General features: G+C 41.7%; 1 protein-coding gene across 1 annotated transcript; it reads right to left on the bottom strand.

The window, feature by feature from the left end:
• Window positions 1-8,951: 8,951 nt before the first annotated feature.
• LOC132568725 (gap junction beta-6 protein-like) lies at window positions 8,952-18,483 on the bottom strand. Its single transcript, XM_060234820.1, has 2 exons — window positions 18,398-18,483; window positions 8,952-9,848 (listed from the first exon to the last, which is right to left on the bottom strand). Exon 2 carries the CDS (start codon window positions 9,824-9,826, stop codon window positions 9,149-9,151), a length of 678 nt encoding a protein of 225 aa, XP_060090803.1. The 5' UTR covers window positions 9,827-9,848; window positions 18,398-18,483; the 3' UTR covers window positions 8,952-9,148.
• Window positions 18,484-21,633: the final 3,150 nt, after the last annotated feature.

Below are 21,633 nucleotides of genomic sequence, written 5' to 3'. Positions count from 1 at the left end.
CTAGCCTGGAAAAAAATCATCCACTCACTCATCCCCCTCTTTCACCCCGCTTTTCTCTACTGCAACATACCAACTATTAAAGGAACACACATATACACATTCAAATCATTACATACTTAAATGCAGAACTTTACATTTATCCCAGTTAAAATTTGTTTTATTTGTTTTTACCCTGTTTTCCAGCCTGTCAACATCATCCTGTATCCTGTCTCCGTCTTCTACTGTATTTGCAACCCCTCCCAATTTAGTATTATCTGCAAATTTAATAAACATTCCCTGTATTGTTTCATCCAATAGACATCATATAGACATTGAACAAAACAGGTCCCAGGACAGATCCTTGAGGACTTCGCTTCTCACTCCTCTCCAAGAGGATGAGGAACCATTCACAAGCACTCTTTGGGTGTGATCTGTCAACCAGTTATAGAGCCACCTAACAGTAAGAGGATCCAAACCACATTTTACCAACGTGTCAACAAGGATAGTATGTAGAACCTTATCAGAAGCCTTACTGAAAGCAAGATAAACTATGTCTACAGCATTCACCAGATCCAGCAAGGTAGTACCTTTCTCAAAAAAGGAGATCAGGTTAGTCTGACATGACTTGTTCTTAAGAAACCCATGTTGGCTTTTAGTAAGCCCAGCCATCTTTTCTAAATGCTCAAGGACTGAGTAATTGATTATTTGTTCTAAAACTTTCCCATGTATAGTCATCTAGCTGAGTGGTCTGTAGTTACCTGGATTCTCCCTTTTTCCCTTCTTGAAGATGACAACATTTGCCCACCTCCAGTCTTTGGTACCTCACCTGTTCTCCAAGAATTCTCAAAGATAAGGGACAGAGGCTCAGAAATTACATCCACAACTTCTTTTGTTACCCTTGGATCCAGTTCATCTGGCCTTGAGCATTTCATTTAAAGAAACTAGATATTTATGTACAACCCCTATGCTGATCCTAGGTTGCAACTCCCTTCCCTCCTCATATGTTCTGTTTTTGCCATGTTGAGCACCGTTTCCCTCAGAAGAGAAGACTGAGAAAAAGTAGAAATTGAGCAGTTCTGCCCTCTCTTCAGTACCTGTTACAATTTCGCTTTCCTGTCCCCACATGTCCTTGTTCTTTTTCTTACTACAAAAAGAATCCCTTTTTGTAGTTTTTATCATCTCTCTCTAGTCTAAGCTCATACTGAGCATTAGCATTCCTAATTATTTCTCTACAAGCGCTGGTTATTTGTTTATATTCATCCTTGGTTATAAGGCCCTCCTTCCATTTCCTAAATTAGTCTTTTTTATTTGTCAGGTCTTTAGAGAGCTCTTTATGGAGCCACCTTGGCTTCTTTAGGCTCTTCCCATTTTCCTTCTCATAGGAAGCATTCGTGATTGTGTCTTCAATATTTCACTTTTAAGGAATTCCTACGCCTCTTGAACTTCCCTTTTCTTAAGTATTTCTTACCATGGGATCTTAACCAGCATAACTCTTTAAAAATTCATTTTCCTGAAGTCCAACCTATACATCTGACTACCTACAGCTTTTCCCTTCCCCAAGATCACATGGACACTACAACCCAGGGTGTCCACTACTTCCACCTCATCAACCAGTTCTTCCCTGTTGGTGAGAATCAAGTCCAAATGGAGTGCCTCCAAAATTATGTCCAAGGACCTGTTTTGTTCAATATCTTTATAAATGATTTCGATGAAGGAATAGAGCAAATGCTTATTTTTATTTATTTATTTGGTTCATTTATATTCCACCCTATCCCAAATGGGCTCAGGGCAGATCACATACAGATAAAATCAAAACGATACAGTACAATAAAACCAATAAATTAATAAATGCAGTTAAAACAATGACATAGCCCAATAAAGTATGACATAGGTGGTGGGCTCATAATACAGGTTAGGGTAGAGTTAGCAGCCCAGATACCAAAGTTCCGACCACTGTGGGGGAGGATAGCCGATGGTATAGGCAAAAGGGCAGGGGGCGTCCGCCCGCCTCAGCCCAAAGCCTGGCAGAACAGCTCCATCTTACAGGCCCTCTGGAAAGGTAACAGATCCTGTAGGGCCCGTATCTCCACCGGGAGCTGATTCCACCAGGATGGGGCCAGGGCCGAAAAAGGCATGGCCCTGGTCAAGGCAAGACAGACGTCCCTTGGGCCAGGGATAACAAGAAGATGTTGATTGGCAGATCATAGCTGCCTTTGGGGCTCATATGGGGAGAGACAGTCCCTCAGGTATGTCGGTCCCAGGCCATGTAAGGCTTTGAATGTCAATACTAGAACTCTGAAGCGAATCCGGTATTCAACTGGTAACCAGTGCAATGTGCACAGCTTTGGTCGACTGCTTGCCCATACAAGCAATCCAGTCAAAAGTTGTGCTGCCATGCCTTGCACTCGTTGGCGTTTCCAGATCAGTCTCAGGGGCAAGCCTGCCTAGAGTGAGTTACAGTAGTCCAACCTGGAAGTGACCATTGCATGGATCACTGTAGCTAGGTCCTGGGGCGTCAGATAGGGCACCAGCTGTTTGGCCTGCTGAAGATGTTGAAAGGCAGATCATGCAACTGCAGTGACCTGGGCCTCCATGGAAAGGGAGGCATCCAGTATCACCCCCAGACTCCTCACCTGCTGAGCTGGCACCAAAGGGGAACCATCTAGGGTGGGAAGTCGGATGCCTGATCCTAATCCCCTCCAATCCATGTACAGGGCTTCCATTTTAGTTGGATTGAGCTTCAGCCGGCTTAACTGCAGCCATCAAGCCATGGCTTCTAAGGCCCTGGTCAGGTTGTTTGGGACAGTGTCTGGCTGGCCATCCATCAAGAGATAGAGCTGGGTGTCATTGGCATATTGGTGACAACCCAGCCCTAAACCTCAGACAATCTGGGCAAGGGGGCACATATAGATGTTAAACATCATTGGTGAGAGAATAGCTCCCTGCGGCACACCACATTCAAGTGGGTGTCGCAGAGAGGTCTGGTCACCAATTGCCACCCTTTGTCCCCAACCACGAAGAAAGGAGGACAGCTACTGCAAGGCTACCCCTTGAACTCCAATGTCAGCAAGGTGGTGGGTCATTAGATCATAATTGACCGTGTCAAACGCTGCTGAGAGATCTAACAGCAACAGCAGTGATGACCTGCCTTGATCCAGATGTTGTCTAAGGTCATCTGTGAGGGCGACCAGGGCAGTTTCCACCCCATGACCAGGACGGAAGCCAGACTGGAAAGGATCAAGGATCAAATTATTAAATTTGCAGATAATGGTAAATTGGGAGGGGGTCACAAATACAGTAAAAGATGGAGACAGGGTACAGGATGATCTTGACAGGCTGGAAAACTGGGCTAAAACAAATAAAATGCATTTTCTCCACTCACGCTGTGTCTAACACCCTGTATATCTTTTCTCTCAGGCCATCAGATTTGCTACCCTTCTCGTATCTTGATATTAGTCAAACTTGCAGTGTGATCCTGTGCAGGGTTTCTCCTCTAGTTTAAGTGGAGTAACTTTACATAGGTTTAGACTGTTACTTAGAAGTGAACCTTGAAATAAATGAAGGAGCTGGGCTGAGCCAACTGAACTAGTCCTGCGGCTGAGCATCTGCCTCTCCCCATGTTGTGAAGCCTGAGCTCTTAACCTGTGACTTGCAGACTGTGACCTTGAATCAGCCATACTAGCAGAATCAGCACCAGCCTAGGATAATTTTACAACTCACTTGCTTGAAAAATCTACTGAATACCTGTTAATTTGTATATTTTTGTTTTGGGATTGTACTTTTTTCATTTTGTAAATGGTATTGCATGCCCGGTATGGGAGAAAAGCTTGGGTATAAATAATTAAATATAAATAAATAAGATCACTGTAAAAGAAACTTTGCAGCTAGAGATATTATAGCTCCAGCAGTGGGATTCTGTCACTTTTTCTTCTCTACTACATCATTTCCTGTATAAATGTTTTAATTTGTACTCATTTTTCTTATTTCTTTAAAATACTTATTAGCTATCTTTCTTCCTTATGAAAGCTCAAGGCAGCTTGCAGTATAAAATACATAAAATATATTAAAAGCATGGGCAAACCATATGAACAAGTTCAGAAGTAACCCAACAGACACCACCCTTCTTTTAATCCATTTTGAAGGTCTTCTGAAAAAAGATCAGCCTTTAATCCTGCCTGTAAAGTACAGGGAAAGCTTCAGCTTCTCTCTCTAAAGGAAATAATTTTTATTGTCTATGTAAGAACACTGAATGAAATTGTCCAAAACTTTGGGGTTGAGTGTCACCAGCTCTGTATTTATTTGAGCAGATTTCCAGAAGCTGCTGTCTGTGCTCTTGGTCTGTGCCTAGATCGGGATGACCAAACTGTGGCTCAGGAACCACATGTGGCTCTTTCAGACATATTGTGTGGCTCTTGAAGTCTCCACCACTCTGTCAGCCAGCTTGGAGAAGGCATTTGTCACATCTCCAAGCCAGATGGTGGCTTGGAGAATGCATTTAAAGTTGCTTTCTCTCCCCCCCCATCTTTTGCCTTCCTTCCTTGTGGCTCTCAAACATCTGACATTCATGTCTTGTAGCTCTCAAACATCTGACATTTATTATGTGACTCTTATGTTAAGCAAGTTTGGCTACCCTTGCCCTAGATGCCCAAGTAGCTGCCAATAGACCAAGAACCCAGAAAAGATAGAGGTGATGGTGGTTGGTAAAGCTAATGCTTTAGAGAGAAATATGCTGCCCACCCAACCACGAGCCTTTCTTTGGCAAATTCTACTATAAGCTTCCCAGACTGTCCCAGCTTCCTTGCTGGGGGGCCAGGGGCAAGGGATGGCATATTATATAGTTGTCAAGAATGTATTTTTTTTCAACTGCATTTACCTCTCAGGTTCTCTCCCTCTTTAGACTTAGCTGGTCTAGCCATGGTGATCCATGCTACTGTAACTTCAAGGCTAGATTACTGTATCATATTTTGCTTGAGGCTGCCCTTGAAGACAACTCAGAAATTCCAGTTGGTTCAGAATGTGACTGCATGATTATTGACTGGAGTTGGCTGTTTTGTACATATAGTTCCTTTCTTAAAATCTTTGCACTGGTTGCCAGTCTGGTTTTGAATTCAAATCAAGGTGTTGGCCTCTACCTCTAAAGCCCTTGATGACTAACTTCTTTAATCTATTCAGTTCCATTTATCTGTTCTTTCCTGTGGGACTGCAATAATTGCTACTTTCAACCACAGGCTTTTACCATAGCTTCTTCCCCTTTATGAAACAGTTTCCCTGATCACCTTAGGAATCTACTCTTGGGTTTTCAAAAAGTTGTGTAAGACTGAACTTTTAAAGGGAGCATTTGAGCATGTAAAGGTTGTTAATCAGTCCATTTTATTTTCAGTAACAGGCTGATATTTAATGTAAATGCCTGATTTTGATTATTTCTAAACTACTGAGTATTACCTTTTTGGTGCTTTCACTTTTGCGAACAGTTCTAGATTTCTCTTTTTTGTGGGGGTAACGTATAAATATTTTAATAATCAGGGGCGGAATTCTAGCAGGAGCTCCTTTGCATATAAGGCCACACACCCCTGATGTAACCAATCCTCCAAGAGCCTACAAAAATGAGCCTTGTAAGCTCTTGGAGGATTGGCTACATCTGGGGTACTCCAAAGGGATCTGTTGAGGCTGGGTGAGTGGGCGTCAACGTGGCAGATGAGGTTCAATGTGGCCAAGTGCAAAGTAATGCACATTGAGGCCAAGAATCCCAGCTACAAATACAAGTTGATGGGTTGTGAACTGGCAGAGACTGACCAAGAGAGGGATCTTGGGGTCATGGTAGATAACTCACTGAAAATGTCAAGACAGTGTTCGATTGCAATGAAAAAGGCCAACACCATGTTGGGAATTATTAGGAACGGAATTGAAAACAAATCAGCCAGTATCATAATGCCCCTGTATAAATCGATGGTGCAGTCTCATTTGGAGTACTGTGTGCAATTCTAGTCACCACACCTCAAAAAGGATATTATAGCATTGGAAAAAGTGCAGAAAAAGGCAACTAGAATGATTAAAGGGTTGGAATACTTTCCCTATGAAGAAAGGTTAAAACGCTTGGGGCTCTTTAGCTTGGAGAAACGTTGACTGCGGGGTGACATGATAGAGGTTTACAAGATTATGCATGGGATGAAGAAAGTAGAGAAAGGAGTCCTTTTCTCCCTTTCTCACAATACAAGAACTCGTGGGCATTCAATGAAATTGCTGAGCAGTCAGGATAAAATGGATAAAAGGAAGTACTTCTTCACCAAAGGGTGATTAACATGTGGAATTCAGTGCCACAGGAGGTGGCGGCGGCTACAAGCATAGCGAGCTTCAAGAGGGGATTGGATAAAATTATGGAGCAAAGGTCCATCAGTAGCTATTAGCCACAGTGTGTGTGTGTGTGTGAATTTTGGCCACTGTGTGATACAGTGTTGGACTGGATGGGCCATTGACCTGATCCAACACGGCTTCTCTTACGTTCTTATGGGGCGTGTGGCCTAATATGGGGTCTCTGTGCTGGTCAAGCCATGGGAGAGGACTGAACTGCACTAGAGAACAGGAGACTGTCTGTGCTAATCAGGCCTTTCTAAATGGGACTTGGGACTTAGATTCTAATCAGGAAAATGTAGACTAATAGGGTGAAGTCCCTGTTGGGACTCAGATTTTTCATTATGCTCTCTGTTTTACTGTAGATCTATGCTTTATGCTTGACTAAATTCTAACTGTGTAACTGTATTCTGAAATGTACTAATGGTATCTAAACTGTTTTGCTTTTCTATCCATGTATTTTAAGCCTTCTGTACGGAGTGTAACTTAATTGAAATAAAAGCTTATTCATTCATCTGCATTAGTTTCTGAAAACTACAGGTTGTTTGGGTTACTGAGGGTACAAGATGTACAAAAGTAATTCCCGCAACAATATGCAAAAAAGTTCCTGCTAGAATTCCAGCCCTGTTAATAAGTACAAAATGACTGCAAATATGGGCAAGGAGGAAGACCCTTGCAACCTACACAACTTGCAGAGAGACAAAGCCATTAATTTAAATTGGCTCTAGATATTAAAATATATGTTGGCTCCTACCCCTGTCAGTTTCTTAATCAGTTTGTCTGCTTCTAATTCTCTGGTTATTACTTCCAAATAATTAACTTTCTAATAGTTATCGTGCATCTTCCTTTTAATGCCAATTTCTTTGTTGCTCCAGGTGATGATGCAATAGAAAATGAAAAGGCTGTTTGTTTTGAAAGCTCTTTTATTTTTACTTTATCATTCATAGCCTCTGCAGCTGGGCTGCTTTACCAAAATATCCATTCATACAAATAACATAGTTTAAACAAGTCATCAAAATAGTAACAAACTTAATGTGACCTCTCAATATATGTATACATTTCAAGTACCTGTGTTCATAGTAGTAGGCTTTCTACTGCTAAAGTAGTACTCAATTTACATTCTCCGTTAAGTGTAAACATATTATTACCCTCTAACCCTTCAAGTAAAAAACAACTGCAGGTGTGAAAATATGATTTAGTTAAAAGCAGAGCATATAAAAAAGTGTCATTGATACAAATCACATATTTTGTAATACTGGAGTATTGGTCATAACAGAGTGTTCTCTTGGCAGTAAAACAGGCAATTACGCAAGCAACAAGCAGAAGCATGAAATAAAACAAGTTCCTGTTCGTCATAGCTGGATTAAGGATGTTCTCACAGAGACAGAATTACTTATTTTAGATAATCTTTATTTACACATTTGTATTTTCCTCAAACTGCTTATAATAGCACTATGATATCTGTCTTCCCATATGGTGTCCAGTTTCTTTTAAAGAAAGGATAGTGCAATGCAGAAGCAGGTTTTAGGCAGAGAACCCTCTTCCTGGTGTGTTTTTCTGTTTAAGAAGAGCAAATAGAAGCAAGGTCCACACACTCTCCTAGGGTGTGCTTAGTTATCTTGATAAATGCAATGATATAAATGTGAAATTGTTAATCCCAACTAGTATGCTATGGATTGCAATCAAATGTTACATTCTACTGGGTTTTTATATGTAATATTCCAGCTATGCCATAGCAGAAATGGTTATAAATCTTCATGACAGCTATTGTCTCTCCTCCCGGAAAAAGCAAAATCAGGCCTCTAATATTAACATTGTCCTTTCTCACATCTTTGAAAATTCCACACATATATTTATTTATCAAAACATTTCTGTCCCGCCTTTCCTCATGGTTCAAGGTGGCTTACCATAAGAGTTAAAAACATATTAAAGACATGTAATGGCACTGGCCATGGCTAGTCATCCTGGCTTAGCAGAGGGACAGGGGCAAAATTCAGATGGAGCCCTATATAGTCTCCTCAGCTCACCTCTGTATTTATTTTATTCCTGGGAACAATCAATTTCAGGCATTCTGGGAACTACACATCTCAGAAAGCAATTTGGGGGGTAGACAAATGAAGGAATAAAGAACGATAGCTGGATTTCTTCTCAGCTGCCTCCACATTGGGTAGGTGGAATAAGGGAGAAAGGGAGTTCTCTACCTCAGAGTCACCAGCCAAGCTACAGAGAAATAGGGCAGCTGACAAGCTCATCTTGTATTCAGAGCCAAAGAAGTGTTGATTTCATCAGAATCTCTCAAACAAGTCAGATCTCATGAAGTCTAATATCTAAAATCAGGGCTTTTTTTGTAGCAAAAATTCCTTTGCATATTAGGCCACATACCCCTGGAGTTTACGGTAGGCCCTGTACTAAGAGCCCTATAAGCTCTTGGAGGATTGGCTACATCAGAGGTGTGTGGCCTAATATGCAAAGGAGTTCCTGCTACAAAAAAGCCCTGTCTAAAATTATTTAATTTTACCACTAAACATGTTTTCGGGCTGCATAGGTATATGTTTGCAGTCACGTTCTGGAAAATGGATATATGCCATAAAGGTGAGTACTCTGTTCTCTTTTCATTAAAAACAAAGCTCCTTTCAGCAACAGGAAGAACTTGGAGTAGTTTCATGTAATAAGAATTAAGTGCTGCTTTGTTGTGGACATTGGTGTTAATATTGGTCAGAGCAAAATGGCCCTTAAATAATTGCATCATATAATAGTCAAGGAGTCTAGAAATTTTGTTGACCATTTTCTGAAATCAATGCAAAATGAGGTGCATGAGTGTCTAATGGCTGGGCAGAGATTTGATGTTTTTAGGTTTTCTCATGCAAAACTTGAGCACTAAGTAAGACAACTCCACCACATTCAAGAGAATACAGATACCTGACACAGCCAGCATGAAAATAGTAAACATGGTTTTCTCAGTAGGTCGGGAAACAAAGCAGTCTACTTTATTTGGACAAGGCCAACTTTCACATTGCACTAAGCGTGGCATTGTGTACCCCTCATACATGAAATAAAATGTATACATGAAGACAGCTTCAAAGACAATTCGGAAGAAAATGCTGCTGGTGTATGTCCACCATAAGGGGCCCTCAATATGAAACTTTTGCCATTTCAGATTTTCAATGTCAGTTTTGTCTCTGCACCGTCGTTTCTTTTCATGCTTTCTGTAGGCAACATGCATTGCCACCAAAAGTGCAGGAGTGGACACAAAAATGAGTTGCAGAGCCCAGAGTCTAACATGAGAAATGGGGAATTTCTCATCATAGCAGACATTTTTGCATCCTGGTTGTAGAGTATTACAATTAAAATCTTGTTGTTCATCTCCCCAGACCTTTTCTGCAGCTACTACAAGAATCATGATGCGGAAAATGAACAGGACAGTAAGCCAGATCTTCCCAATGCTCGTAGAATGTTTGTTTACACCTCCTAAGATGGCTTGGAGCGATCCCCAGTCCATGGCTGTGTGTATGTCCTTTGTCCTATTAAGGCAAAGTTAATACAGTAGATGATTAGTAATTTCACCCTGTAATAACATTTCACGAAGGAGGAGAACATCAAGCACTAGTAACAAAATAACAGGAAAATTAAACTTGGTTCCAGACAGTACTGAGGGGAAGAAGAGGAAGTGGAGTCATAAAGAAATAATAGCCCCAATCTTTTGAGAAAATTAGTTTTAAAACTCCACTAAACTTTATTCAAATAGCCTTAGTGACTTTATGTATTTATTTTGAATATATGTATGTCACCTCTTCAGAGTCCTGTTCAAGATGACTTACAGTAAAAACCAAAATACTTTTTTTAAAAAAAATTAAAAACTCACTAGGTATAAGCAGCATGAAAACTTATCTATGAAACAGAAGCAAATCATTAAAAAGCTGAGAAGATAAAGCTCTTTCTTATAAAAGCCTGGTAAAAATATGCATTTTAGTCAGGTTCCTAGAAGAAAGTAAAGTAGGTGTCAGGCAAGCTTCAAGTGGGAGGGTATTCCAAAGGCAAGGTGCCACCACAGAAAATGCCCTGCCTCTAGTCACCGCCCACCTAACCTCTGCAGGGTTTGAAAGGCAGATTTAAATCTATATATGGATATTCTGATTCTTTCTATTTCTCTCTCTCTCTGTACATACACACACACACACACACATATCAATATAGCTGGTTAAACAGGGATGTGGATACCCAAGAATCCTACTCCTACAGGAGATATGAAAAGCAAACATACAACCAACAACAACAACAACAACAAATTTTATTTGTATCCCGCCCTCCCCGCCGGAGCAGGCTCAGGGCGGCTAACAACATGGTTCAGAGTTAAATTATACAAGTGAATAAAACTACATTAAACATTATCAGCATTTAATTAAAATCTAGTTAAGCTTTAAAATTAAGTTAATTTTTAAAAGTGCTAGTGCTATGTTTACTTTTTCTGATGGCGGTTTCCTTCGCAATTTCCATTTCAATCAGGGAAAGCCAGTCTGAAGAGGAAGGTCTTGCAGGCCCTGCGGAACTGTTCTAGGTCCCGCAGGGCCCGCATTTCCTCTGGAAGTTGGTTCCATAGGCTCGGGGCTACAGAGGAGAAGGCCCGGTTACGGGTGCTTTGCAGCTTCACCTCTCTCGGTCCGGGGACAGTCAGCAGGTTTTTCCCGGCTGACCTCAGTGCTCTCTGGGGTTCATATGAGGAGAGACGGTCCCTAAGGTAGACAGGTCCTCGACCATATAGGGCTTTAAAGGTAATGACCAGCACTTTGTAACGAACCCGGTATGTAACTGGCAGCCAGTGCAGTTCGCGCAGCCCAGGCTGTATGTGCTCCCATTTAGGGAGTCCCAGCAACAGTCTAGCCGCTGCGTTCTGCACCAGTTGCAGCTTCCGGGTTCGGCACAGAGGCAGCCCCATGTAGAGGGCATTACAGTAATCCAGTCTCGAGGTGACCGTTGCATGAAGCACCATTGCCAGATCTTGGCGCTCTAGGAAGGGAGCCAACTGCTTTGCCCGCCTTAGATGGAAAAAGGCTGACTTGGCAGTGGCTGCAATCTGGGCCTCCATTGATAATGCAGGCTCCAGTAAAACTCCCAGGCTCTTAACTCGGTGCGCCGTTTTCAACGGCGCCCCGTCGAAGACCGGGAGAAGTATTTCCCCTCCCCGAGCGCCCCGACCCAGACAAAGGACTTCTGTCTTCGCTGGATTCAGTTTCAGCCCGCTCTTCCTCAACCAGGTTGCCAAATCCTGCAGGGCCCGGTCTAAATTCTCTGGGACGCAGTCAGGCCGGCCGTCCATTAGCAGATAGAGTTGGGTGTCATCTGCATATTGATGGCACCCAAGTCCATGTCTCCTGGCAATCTGGGCAAGGGGGCGCATGTAGATATTAAATAACATTGGTGAGAGAACTGCCCCCTGAGGCACTCCGCAATCCAGTGTGCGCCTCTGGGACAGCTCGCCCCCAATTGCCACCCTTTGTCCCCGATCCTCGAGGAAGGAGGCAAGCCATTGTAAGGCAGACCCCCTCACCCCTACATCGGTGAGGCGGCGGGTCAGTAGCCGATGGTCGACCGTGTCGAACGCAGCCGACAGGTCCAACAACATCAGCACCGCCACACCGCCCCGATCCAGGTGCCGTTGGAGATCATCTACCAGGGCGACCAGTACTGTCTCCGTCCCATAACCCGGGCGAAAGCCGGACTGGCAAGGGTCTAGGATGGAAGCGTCATCCAAAACTAATGTTCACTGAATTTTTCTCATCTGGTCCCACAGAAAAAACCTTTAAGAAGGGCTTGTTGTTGTCATTAAAGGCTGATTAGTTATTATCAAACTGGAAACTTTGACTATTGAACACATGGAGATGCCTTCTACTGAGTTAGATCAGTGGTCCCCAACTTTTTTGGCACGAGGAAAACAATTTTTCCAGGGACTGGGGGGGGAGGGGTAATGGTTTCGAAATGATACAGTTATGCACTTTATTTCTGTTAGTTTGGTGTAGTGGTTAAGTGTAAAGACTCTTATCTGGGAGAACCGGGTTTGATTCTCCACTCCTCCATATGCAGCTGCTGGAATGGCCTTGGGTCAGCCATAGCTTTCGTAGGAGTTGTCCTTGAAAGGGCAGCTGCTGTAAGAGCTTTCTCAGCCCCACCCACCTCACAGGATGTCTGTTGTGGGGGGGGGAGGTAAAGGAGATTGTGAGCCACTCCGAGACTCTAAACTTCAGAGTGGAGGGCAGGATATAAATCCAATATCATATTATTATTATTATTAATATTATTATTGCTACATTGTAAAATCCCTGACCCAAAGGACGTCTGGCTTGCCTCGACCACGGCTAGGGCCTTTTCGGCCCTGGCCCCAACCTGGTGGAATCAGTTCCCCAAGAAGATATGGGCCCTACCAGATCTATTGCCATTCCGGAGGGCTTGTAAAATGGAGCTGTTCCGCCAGGCTTTTGGCTGAGGCAGGCAGGTGTCCTCACACCATCTTATCGGCCTCCCTGCACTGACCGCATCCTGTGTTTTAATCTGTGAATGATGTTCATATCACTGATGCTGCCTTATTTTATTTTGATGGTTTTAACTGTTTTATTGTGTGATTTAACTGTTTTATTATGTTATAATCCGCCCTGAGCCCGACTTGGGAAAGGGTGGACTAGAAATTCGCAAAAATAAAATAAATAAAAAATATATAATGAAATAATTATACAACTCATGGCCCGGTTGCTAACAGGCCACGGACCGGTACTGGTCCACAGCCCAGGGGTTGGGGACCCCTGAGTTAGATCACTGGTTTTTGAAGGCCAGTATTGTCTGCTCTGACTGGCAGTCTCCGGGGTCTCAGGCAGAGAGATTTCACATCACTTGCTACATAATCCTTTTAACTGGAGATGCCAGGGATTGCACCTGGGCCATTCCCATGCAATGCAGATGCTCCACCTCTGAGCCACAGCCTGTCCTTCATCACCCCATGTCTTTTTTCAAGTATCAATCTGTTGCACTATATGTTAGGTTATGCTGTAAATACATGTGTATGGTTTTATTTCAAAATGATCTTTCTGACATTTCCAACATATATTCTGCTTTAAGGATAGTTCCAAGCAAAAAAGAAAAGACAACTCAACTAGCTGTCTCAAAACCACTATGGGAGCATCAAATTTCCTTTTAAAAAGGAGCAGCAAAAGTGGCAGAAGATTCTGGCTCCTACCATTTATCACTGAAAATTATAGCCTGTGTTCAACTACATTCCAAAGAAGTTTTCTCAAGACGGAGTGGTGATTTCAGTCAATTTCCCCTCCCAATGCAGGGTCCCACTGTTCTGTCGCTAAAGGTCGCTAACCTCCAGAAACAACATTTTGGAGGAAGGGGGCCTCAATGAGTTACAGTAGGAGGGGGACATCAGGAGAAATCATTGCCCTTTCTTAGGATAACTTAAATCTTTGAAATTGCATGGCTGTATAAAAGATAGGATTGCTAATTCTGGGTTGGGAAATTCCTGGATATTTGGGGGCAGAGACTGGGTAGGGGAGAACTCAACATAGATGTGATTCCACAGAGTCCACCTTCTGAAGCTGCCGTCTGATCTCAGTCTTCTGGAGATGAACTGTATTCTGGAAGCTCTCCAGACTTCACCTGGAGGCTGGCAACCCCAATATAGGCCTGTGTTTATAAATATATGCTTAGTGTTCTTTCATATTAAAGTTTAAATACTTTGATCATCTATTTGGGCCTTCAGCTGTTTTATAGGTGTTTGACACTGTGACTAAGAATAACTTGAAAGATCAGTTAAAACTCAAGGCAAGTTTTTTGGTATCATTTATGGAAGTGCTAGATTGTGGAGACATCCAAAAAGTTTATGGAGAAAAACCTGTTTGAAGATATTCTGTTCTATCTGTAGTTGAAAAGTATCATGTTATGAACATTCTGTGGCTGCTACATCACTGATACCCATTAATGCCATTCTCTTCTGTGAGCAGAGTAGTATAGTGGTTAGTGTTATGCCAGCAATGGAGAAACCCAGGTTCAAATTTTGCATTCATCCATAAAACTCACAGGGCAACTCTCAGTCACTCAGGATTGTGTGGAGGAGAGGAGTATTACATACACTGCTCTGAGATCTATAGAGTATGAACAAAATAAATATGTAACAGAGAGTATGGCAGCTTTTTAATCATTTAATATCATTAATTATAATTAAAAATATTTATGTACCACCTCTACAAACTGGGCACAAAACCACATATAATACAATAAAACAAACCAGTGGCAATCTTCTAAGCCAGAAGCAATGATATAAAATAAAAAATGGGAAAATGATTGAAAACATGAAGACAGCAAAACCACCACCAGCAGTGGTTTAAAGCAAACAGGACACAAATGAATTTTTAAAATTATAAAGAATAAGGGCAGGAAAAGCAACCAAACTAACCAAGGGAAGGCCATAACAAAAGTTTTTGCCTAGTACTACAAGATATTCAGTAGGGAGAGAAGAGATAAGTCATTCCCCAAGGAACCCTTGGAACTGCAGTTCTCTGAAGAAGGTATCCATCCTAAATTGTTAGTTTTTCTGAAGGAAGTCATGACAGTTAATGGATATTAAACTGATATAAGGGTGGTTGCTCATTGGGAGAGCATCTGCTTTGTAGGCAGCAGGTCCCAGATTCAAACTCCAGCATATCCAGTTAAAACGATCATGCAGCAGATGATGTGGAAGACCTCTACCTGAAACCTTGGAGAGCTGCTGCCAGTCAAAATGGACAATACTGACATTGATAGACCAAGGATCTGATTCAGTTTTGTATGCTGTGTACTCGACTTTGTACAGAATCTCATCTAAAAGGTGGCTTCTGATTGCCTTACATACTTGAAACGTCTGTTTTTATATGCTACTAATCTTACTTTGACTGTAATTATGATCAGGCTTGCCTTTGGTCTTTTCATTGTCAGTGTTGAAATTGGTACAGTGGCACAAATAGTGTGAGTTTTGTGTAGCTGACACAGGCGAGGCCAAACCAAATCACAATATGCACAGATCTCCTGCAGGTTGTGACAGGAGAGCTTGATGTGGTAGCTTTAATTATGCAGAGTAGGTCTATGGAAGAGGAAGATCATGCCATAGATTTGCATCGTTGTGATGAGGGGAAAGGGGCAGATTTGGGCTCAAGATTTTAATTGTCAAGATTAAAAGTAGCCTTGACAATGACACTGAAATTCTTTACCTTCCTTCTTTATTCACTCCTCCTGCAGGATGTTTTGGAAGCAGTTGCAGGTTTCTGACCACAAATCAAATACACTTCTGCTAACCACCTATCCCATAATTCAAATAATTTGAATTCTCACATAGCTCTGATCCAAAAGCAAACAAGAAGAATAATTCAAGAGTTTTACTCTGCCATCACATCAATGAATTACATTTTGCACTGGTGCAACATGAGAATTGAGAAATAGAAAGTTCCTTGTAAAGGAGGAAATCTACTTGTATAACTGGTCTAGAAAACTATGAACCTAAGACAGCTGTTTTGGAAACTTACTGAAATTACGAGAAATTGAAGTAAACATCTTTTAATGCTCAGGTATTAATTTTCTCACCTCCCATTTTGGAAGCCTTAAGGTACACTGAGCTACAGCTATTTACTGTGGCTATTATGATAGAAAATGTATATTCAGTTTTCAGTCTAAAACTATTTTAGCAATCTATTTCTTAGGACTGCCTTACACATTACTTTCTCCAGATACAAAAATTTACTTTGAATTTTATTTTTAATCCTTTAAATGTATTTTAATATAGAAAAGACAGAGCAAGTACCCAGTTTGTCACATATGCTAACTGAAAAATCACAGCATTCAATTAAGCAAGATATTTTTTGCTTTTCTACTCCAAATCACTGTGGCTACACACCTGAAACATTTATTTAGTTGCCCATCCATGCAATAGAAAAGACACTTGAGTTGTCATTTGTATATAAAAACATAAGACTTTTCAATAAGACAAAATATGTAAATTGGCCTGTTCCAACTCCGTGAAGTAAGCCAAGCCCATTATTATTTGGATTTTGGAGGCAGTAAACTCAACCCAGCAAACTAAGCATGACAGAAAGAGCCACACTGATTGCTCAAAACAAGGCTATTGCAAGGGGATTTATTTATGCAGGATTCCCATGTTGGATACAATGTTTCCCTCCCCTATTTTAGTCTTGCTGCACTCAATCACATGCACTATTGCTTATTAGTGTCTCAACCAATTGATTACATTTGACTTGTACAGTGTAATCTGCCCTAGTGTCTGAGTGAGAAAGACAGGCACTTTCACACATATGGCCTAGGACCTGCCTACCTTAGGGACCATCTCTCCCCACATGTCCCCCAGAGAGTGTTTAGATCTGGTTCTCAAAATCTACTAATAATCCCCAGGCTGAAGGAGGCCCGTCTGAAGTCAACCAGGGACAGGGCCTTTTCGATTACAGCCCCTTGCTGGTGGAACCAGCTACCGGAAGAGGTGAGGGCCCTGCAGGACCTTGGGCAGTTCTGCAGGGCCTGTAAGACAGTCCTCTTCCGGTTGGCATATAACTGACCGGTACCTGAAAAACCCCAAAGGAAGGTTGTAGGATAGCACATTGATAGATCGTTTTCTTGTTTTAACTGCTGTAAACTATTTAATGTATTTTAATATTCATTAATCTTATTGTTAGAATTTTATGTTGTGAGCCACCCTGAGCCGCCTTGGTGGGGAGGGTGGGATATAAATAGAATAAAATGAAATGAAATAAATAATGCATTTTCAATCCACTTCAGTGACTTTTTGCAAGTGGCTTTTGCCATTTCACAATTGTATAATCCAATTGCAAAGTGCATTGAAAGTGCATTATTTAGTGTGTGTGAAAGCACCCAGCCCAAAAATAGTGTAAATAAATGCAGAATTTAATTCTCTTTCCATCTGGATAACCATTAATAGCAATATGCATCACAGCCAGTGTTTCAAACATTGCATAGGAGACCTACCAATTATATTGCAGGTATTAATGGATGCAACTGCATTTATACAAACTGGAGAGGGAGGAGTAAATATGTTTGTATATGCATGGTTAACTCTTCTCTCAACAAAGCATTTCTGTTTTATGCCTCATCCTGCTTCCTCAGAGAGCACCCTCTTGCTCCAGGAAGAAAATGGGTGCTCCTTGCTCCATGGGAATGTGGCATGCAAAAGTCAAATTATTTTTCATGACTTTCCATTAGGGGAGCTGTTGAAACATGTTAATGCTTTACTCACCAAGGGAACAATTTATTAGCTGAATCACTAAACTCCCAGAACTAAGTGCACTTAAAGAGTGCTCATTAATGGGATATATATCTTCCCCCTCTACACACTGAATCATTAAAACTCTACATTAATGCAAAGAGACTGAGAGATGGAATACATGGTGTGCAGATTATTTAGTCAAAGGATTCTCACCAATGCATCTTCCCATGTGCTAAAAATGCCAGAATGCTTTTTTAAAATGTATAGGTGCACTAGTGGCAACCCTCTGGTTCCCACCCCCACCTTCTCCTCCACAATTGCAGAGAGTGCCCCAGTTTTCCAACACAGCTTAACAGGGAGAATATTTGGTTAATAATACTCATTATAACCATCATGGTGGGCAAAGGAGGGCTGGATCATCACAAAATTATTGCAGAAGATTAATGGGGGGAGCAGTCCCACCTCCCAAAATCTAATCACGCCCGCAAGCCTTCTCCATCTCAGATTCATTCTGGAGTACCTCACAGTTATTTTAATTTGGATTCCTAGGGAAAATCCGGATTCCAAAAAGGAAAGAACAGCGCCCATTGATATCCCACTCCTATTAACATGCCTTTTTCACACTGAAATCTTTGACAGGTCACACTATTCTGATTTCCCTCTAACGTCCTGATTCCCTCTTCAACTCACCCCACCCTGTTTAAGTATCGGATATATCCATCGAAACTCCCCATTCGAGCTCATTTTTTTAAAAAAGCAAAACACTGTAAGGCAGGCGCGATCTTTCATTGTGGGTCAGATCCTCCCTCCCCCCCTTACCTTTTTTAGCTCTCTGCGGGCAGGAAACTTAGGCTGCCACGAGCGAACCGGCTGCTCTCCAGGATGTTCCCGCCGGCTTCTAGTTTTTTTGTCTCCTGCGCGATGCAGAGACGGGGACACCAGTCCCAGCTTGGCTGGCGCCTCTGCTGCCCGAGCAGCTTTAAGGTACACTCCTCCCTGCTCACCTGCGGAGGCTGTGTCGGCCACGCCCCCTGAAACGAGGCGGGAAGGGACCCTGAGGCGAAGCAGTCGGAGGAGCCTCCAAAGTGCGCCTCAGGAGCGTCCTTTGGCGTCTCCTCTCATGTCCGGATGGGGCAAGAGACCTCACGTGGGTACCAGAGGGTAAGAGACGAGATAAGGAGAGGCTTTTACCTCAATCCTCCGGAAAATACCGTTTCCAACCCAGGCCAGATGAAGTTTGAATATGAACCCCATTCTCTATCACCCCTGTCCTCAGATACAGACCCTTAGAAGGGATAAAAATCTAATAAATAAAAAATACAATTTTGGTACTTTTTCCACAGATCACACCATAAGAGAACCTTAAAGTTATGCACCATGTGTAGAGAGATTTCCTCCTTACTCTTTCATATTTCAAGAACTCATCACCTAAAGGCTCTGAAACTTCACAATAACAGATTTATAAAATTATGCAAAGTGTGAAGACAACAGAGAGATTTTTCTTCCTCTTCCCTAAAATAAGAACTCCAACCACACTAAGAAATGGATAGGCAGTAGATTCCGGGGGGAGGGGGGTGGTTGTCCAGTCTTCATCTCACATATTTTGTGATGTTACTTGACCAGTACTGAGTACTGGCACCTTTCCCTAGCCTCTCCAAAGTACTGAGGAAGGAAATGGTAGAAACTGACACAATCTTTTATATGAGCAGGGCACATAACTAGCTTAGGGAATTCACTGCTGCACAGTGTGGAAACAACCTCCAGTTTACAGGGCTTTAGTGTCCATTTAGCCATGGTAACAGCTACATGGAACTCCAGGTTCAGAGGCAATGGAACTTGGAATGTCAGTTGCTGTGAATAAGGCATGACTGTTGGCTTAATTCCTTGAACAATCTATCTGGCAACTGCTGCAGACTGGGTACCAGACCAGATGATGTTTCTTCTCATCTAACAATAACACTTCAGGGCAGAATTTGGTCCAGTTTTCCCCTGGATGGTGCTATAATGAAAAAGTGAACTGAGGAATTCACCACCTCCCACAAAGCTGTGACATACACAGATGGTGCCATGTAATAGGAAAAAAAAACTGGTATTTTTAAAACTGTAGCCTGGAGAAGGAGGACAAGCGGTCCACCTGCTTTAGGTAAGCCCATTAAGATTTTAGAGGGGATTGAACAAACTATCCTTCTTTCTCTAGCCATTCTGGCATTGTTCCATTTGCCTTTCCCCCTCCCTATTGTTCTCATCAAGTCTGCACACAGGAGCAACTGTGTAACAGAAACCTCTTTTTCTAAAGGACAATTGGGGTTGTTATCCCTTTTGGAACAATATTTTACTTTCTGCTGGCCACTTACCTTCTAAGTATGTCTGACTGCCACTGATAGTCCCATTCTCTAAAATCAAAGAAGCAGAAGATAGCTACCTGCTATCTGTCTGATCCTTTTCTTATGAGAGTTTTAAAACCAGAATTCTGTGGGGGAGCCATTCTTAGTTCAGTTCAGACAAGTATTTTGAAGGAATTTAAATGAGGACAAGGGTGGTGGCTGATGAGTCAAAATGGGCAAAGGCTGTGGTGTAGATAGAGAAATAACAGCAGTGGAAATACTTGAATGGATAACCAGAGACATACAGTCTTCATGTAGAAGCTTTGGCTTAAACTGGTCTGTAGTGTGAAAGTGAAACCTACATGGCAGTAATAGACACTTGATTTCTGTGTTTACAAGCAATAGTGTGTACGAGACCTAAAAATACAATTAACCTCCATGTGAGAAAATATCCTAAATTCTAACAGCTGCTTCTTACACTTCATTTTGTACATGAGTTCAGACACCTGCAAAACACATACATCTTGTGTGTCTATTAGGGAAAAGGACCATTGTAATTGGAGTTAGGTTGCTGCATTGTAGGTAGGTAGGTAGGTAGGTAATTTTATTTATATCCCGCCCTCCCCGCCGGAGCAGGCTCAGGGCGGCTAACAACATCATTCAGTTATACAAAAAACAAAGTTACATTTAACATTAAAATTCTGATAAATTTAAAATTAATTAATTAATTAATAATAAAAGTGCTAATGCTGCTTGTTCTTTTTTATGATGGCGGTAATCATTAGCAACCACTTTCTTCGTCAGCGAAAGCCAGTCGAAAGAGGAAAGTTTTGCAGACTGTCTACAAGTTTTGTAGACAGTAGAAAACTGAAACGTGGATAGAACTTGGTTGCATAATGTATATAATGCAGATAACAGGAACTGTTGGTTAGGTCATGGTACAAATATCAAAATGTTAATGGGTTTTTAAAATAAGGTTCATTTTGAGGGGGGAAATTATAGAGTATTTACAGAAAACTGCAGAAGAATTGAAAATGGTGCCTACTCCCTGAAGATGGCAGCAGTTTTAATTAAAATGTGCCATAACTGACAGTTCAAAATGTAATATGTTGTTTAAAACCTGTGGGAGTATTGTAAAGGTTAATTTCAAGATGGTAAATTATATATTTTACAAAAGGAGAAAGTGCAATTATTTCAGAATTCTAAGGTAAACAATAGGCAGAGCCCAAACATTTTTTTCCAGCCTTGGTATAGTCTTGTAATACGTTCATTCTTCCTGTCCTATCTCTTATATCTCTTTATATTAAACTCAACCCCCTTTTATATCAGAAATAATACAAAGAAATTATATCATAGCTCCCTTTGATTCCTTGTGCCCAGTGGAATATGTGTCCCACACATTATTTTGTTTGTTTAATCGGATTTCTTGGCTACCCTACCCTGTAAGCAGAGCTCAGGTCGACTTACAACAGAAGAAAACAATAAATAATTCCAGTAAAAACCCATAATTAAAATACCTAAACACAGGTAGAATTCTAGCAGGAGCTCCTTTGCTTATTAGGCCACACACCCCAGATGTAGCCAGACCTCCAAGAGCTTACAGGGCTCTTTTTTGTAAGCTCTTGGAGGATTGGCTGCATCAGGGGTGTGTGGCCTTATATGCAAAGGAGCTCCCGCTAGAATTCTACCCCTGCCTAAACATATCCTGAAGCAATACACTTCTCGAGATGG

This window comes from Heteronotia binoei, chromosome 3 (genome assembly GCF_032191835.1).
Source record: "Heteronotia binoei isolate CCM8104 ecotype False Entrance Well chromosome 3, APGP_CSIRO_Hbin_v1, whole genome shotgun sequence".
Classification (NCBI taxonomy): Eukaryota; Metazoa; Chordata; class Lepidosauria; order Squamata; family Gekkonidae; genus Heteronotia; species Heteronotia binoei.
The sequence above is the reverse complement of the archived record's forward strand: the minus strand, read 5'-3'. Positions and strand labels throughout refer to the sequence as shown.

What these genes read in the sequence shown, in the direction of transcription:
- LOC132568725 (XM_060234820.1), bottom strand. Translation starts at nt 9,826, where the DNA reads ATGGACTGGGGATCGCTCCAAGCCATCTTAGGAGGTGTAAACAAACAT.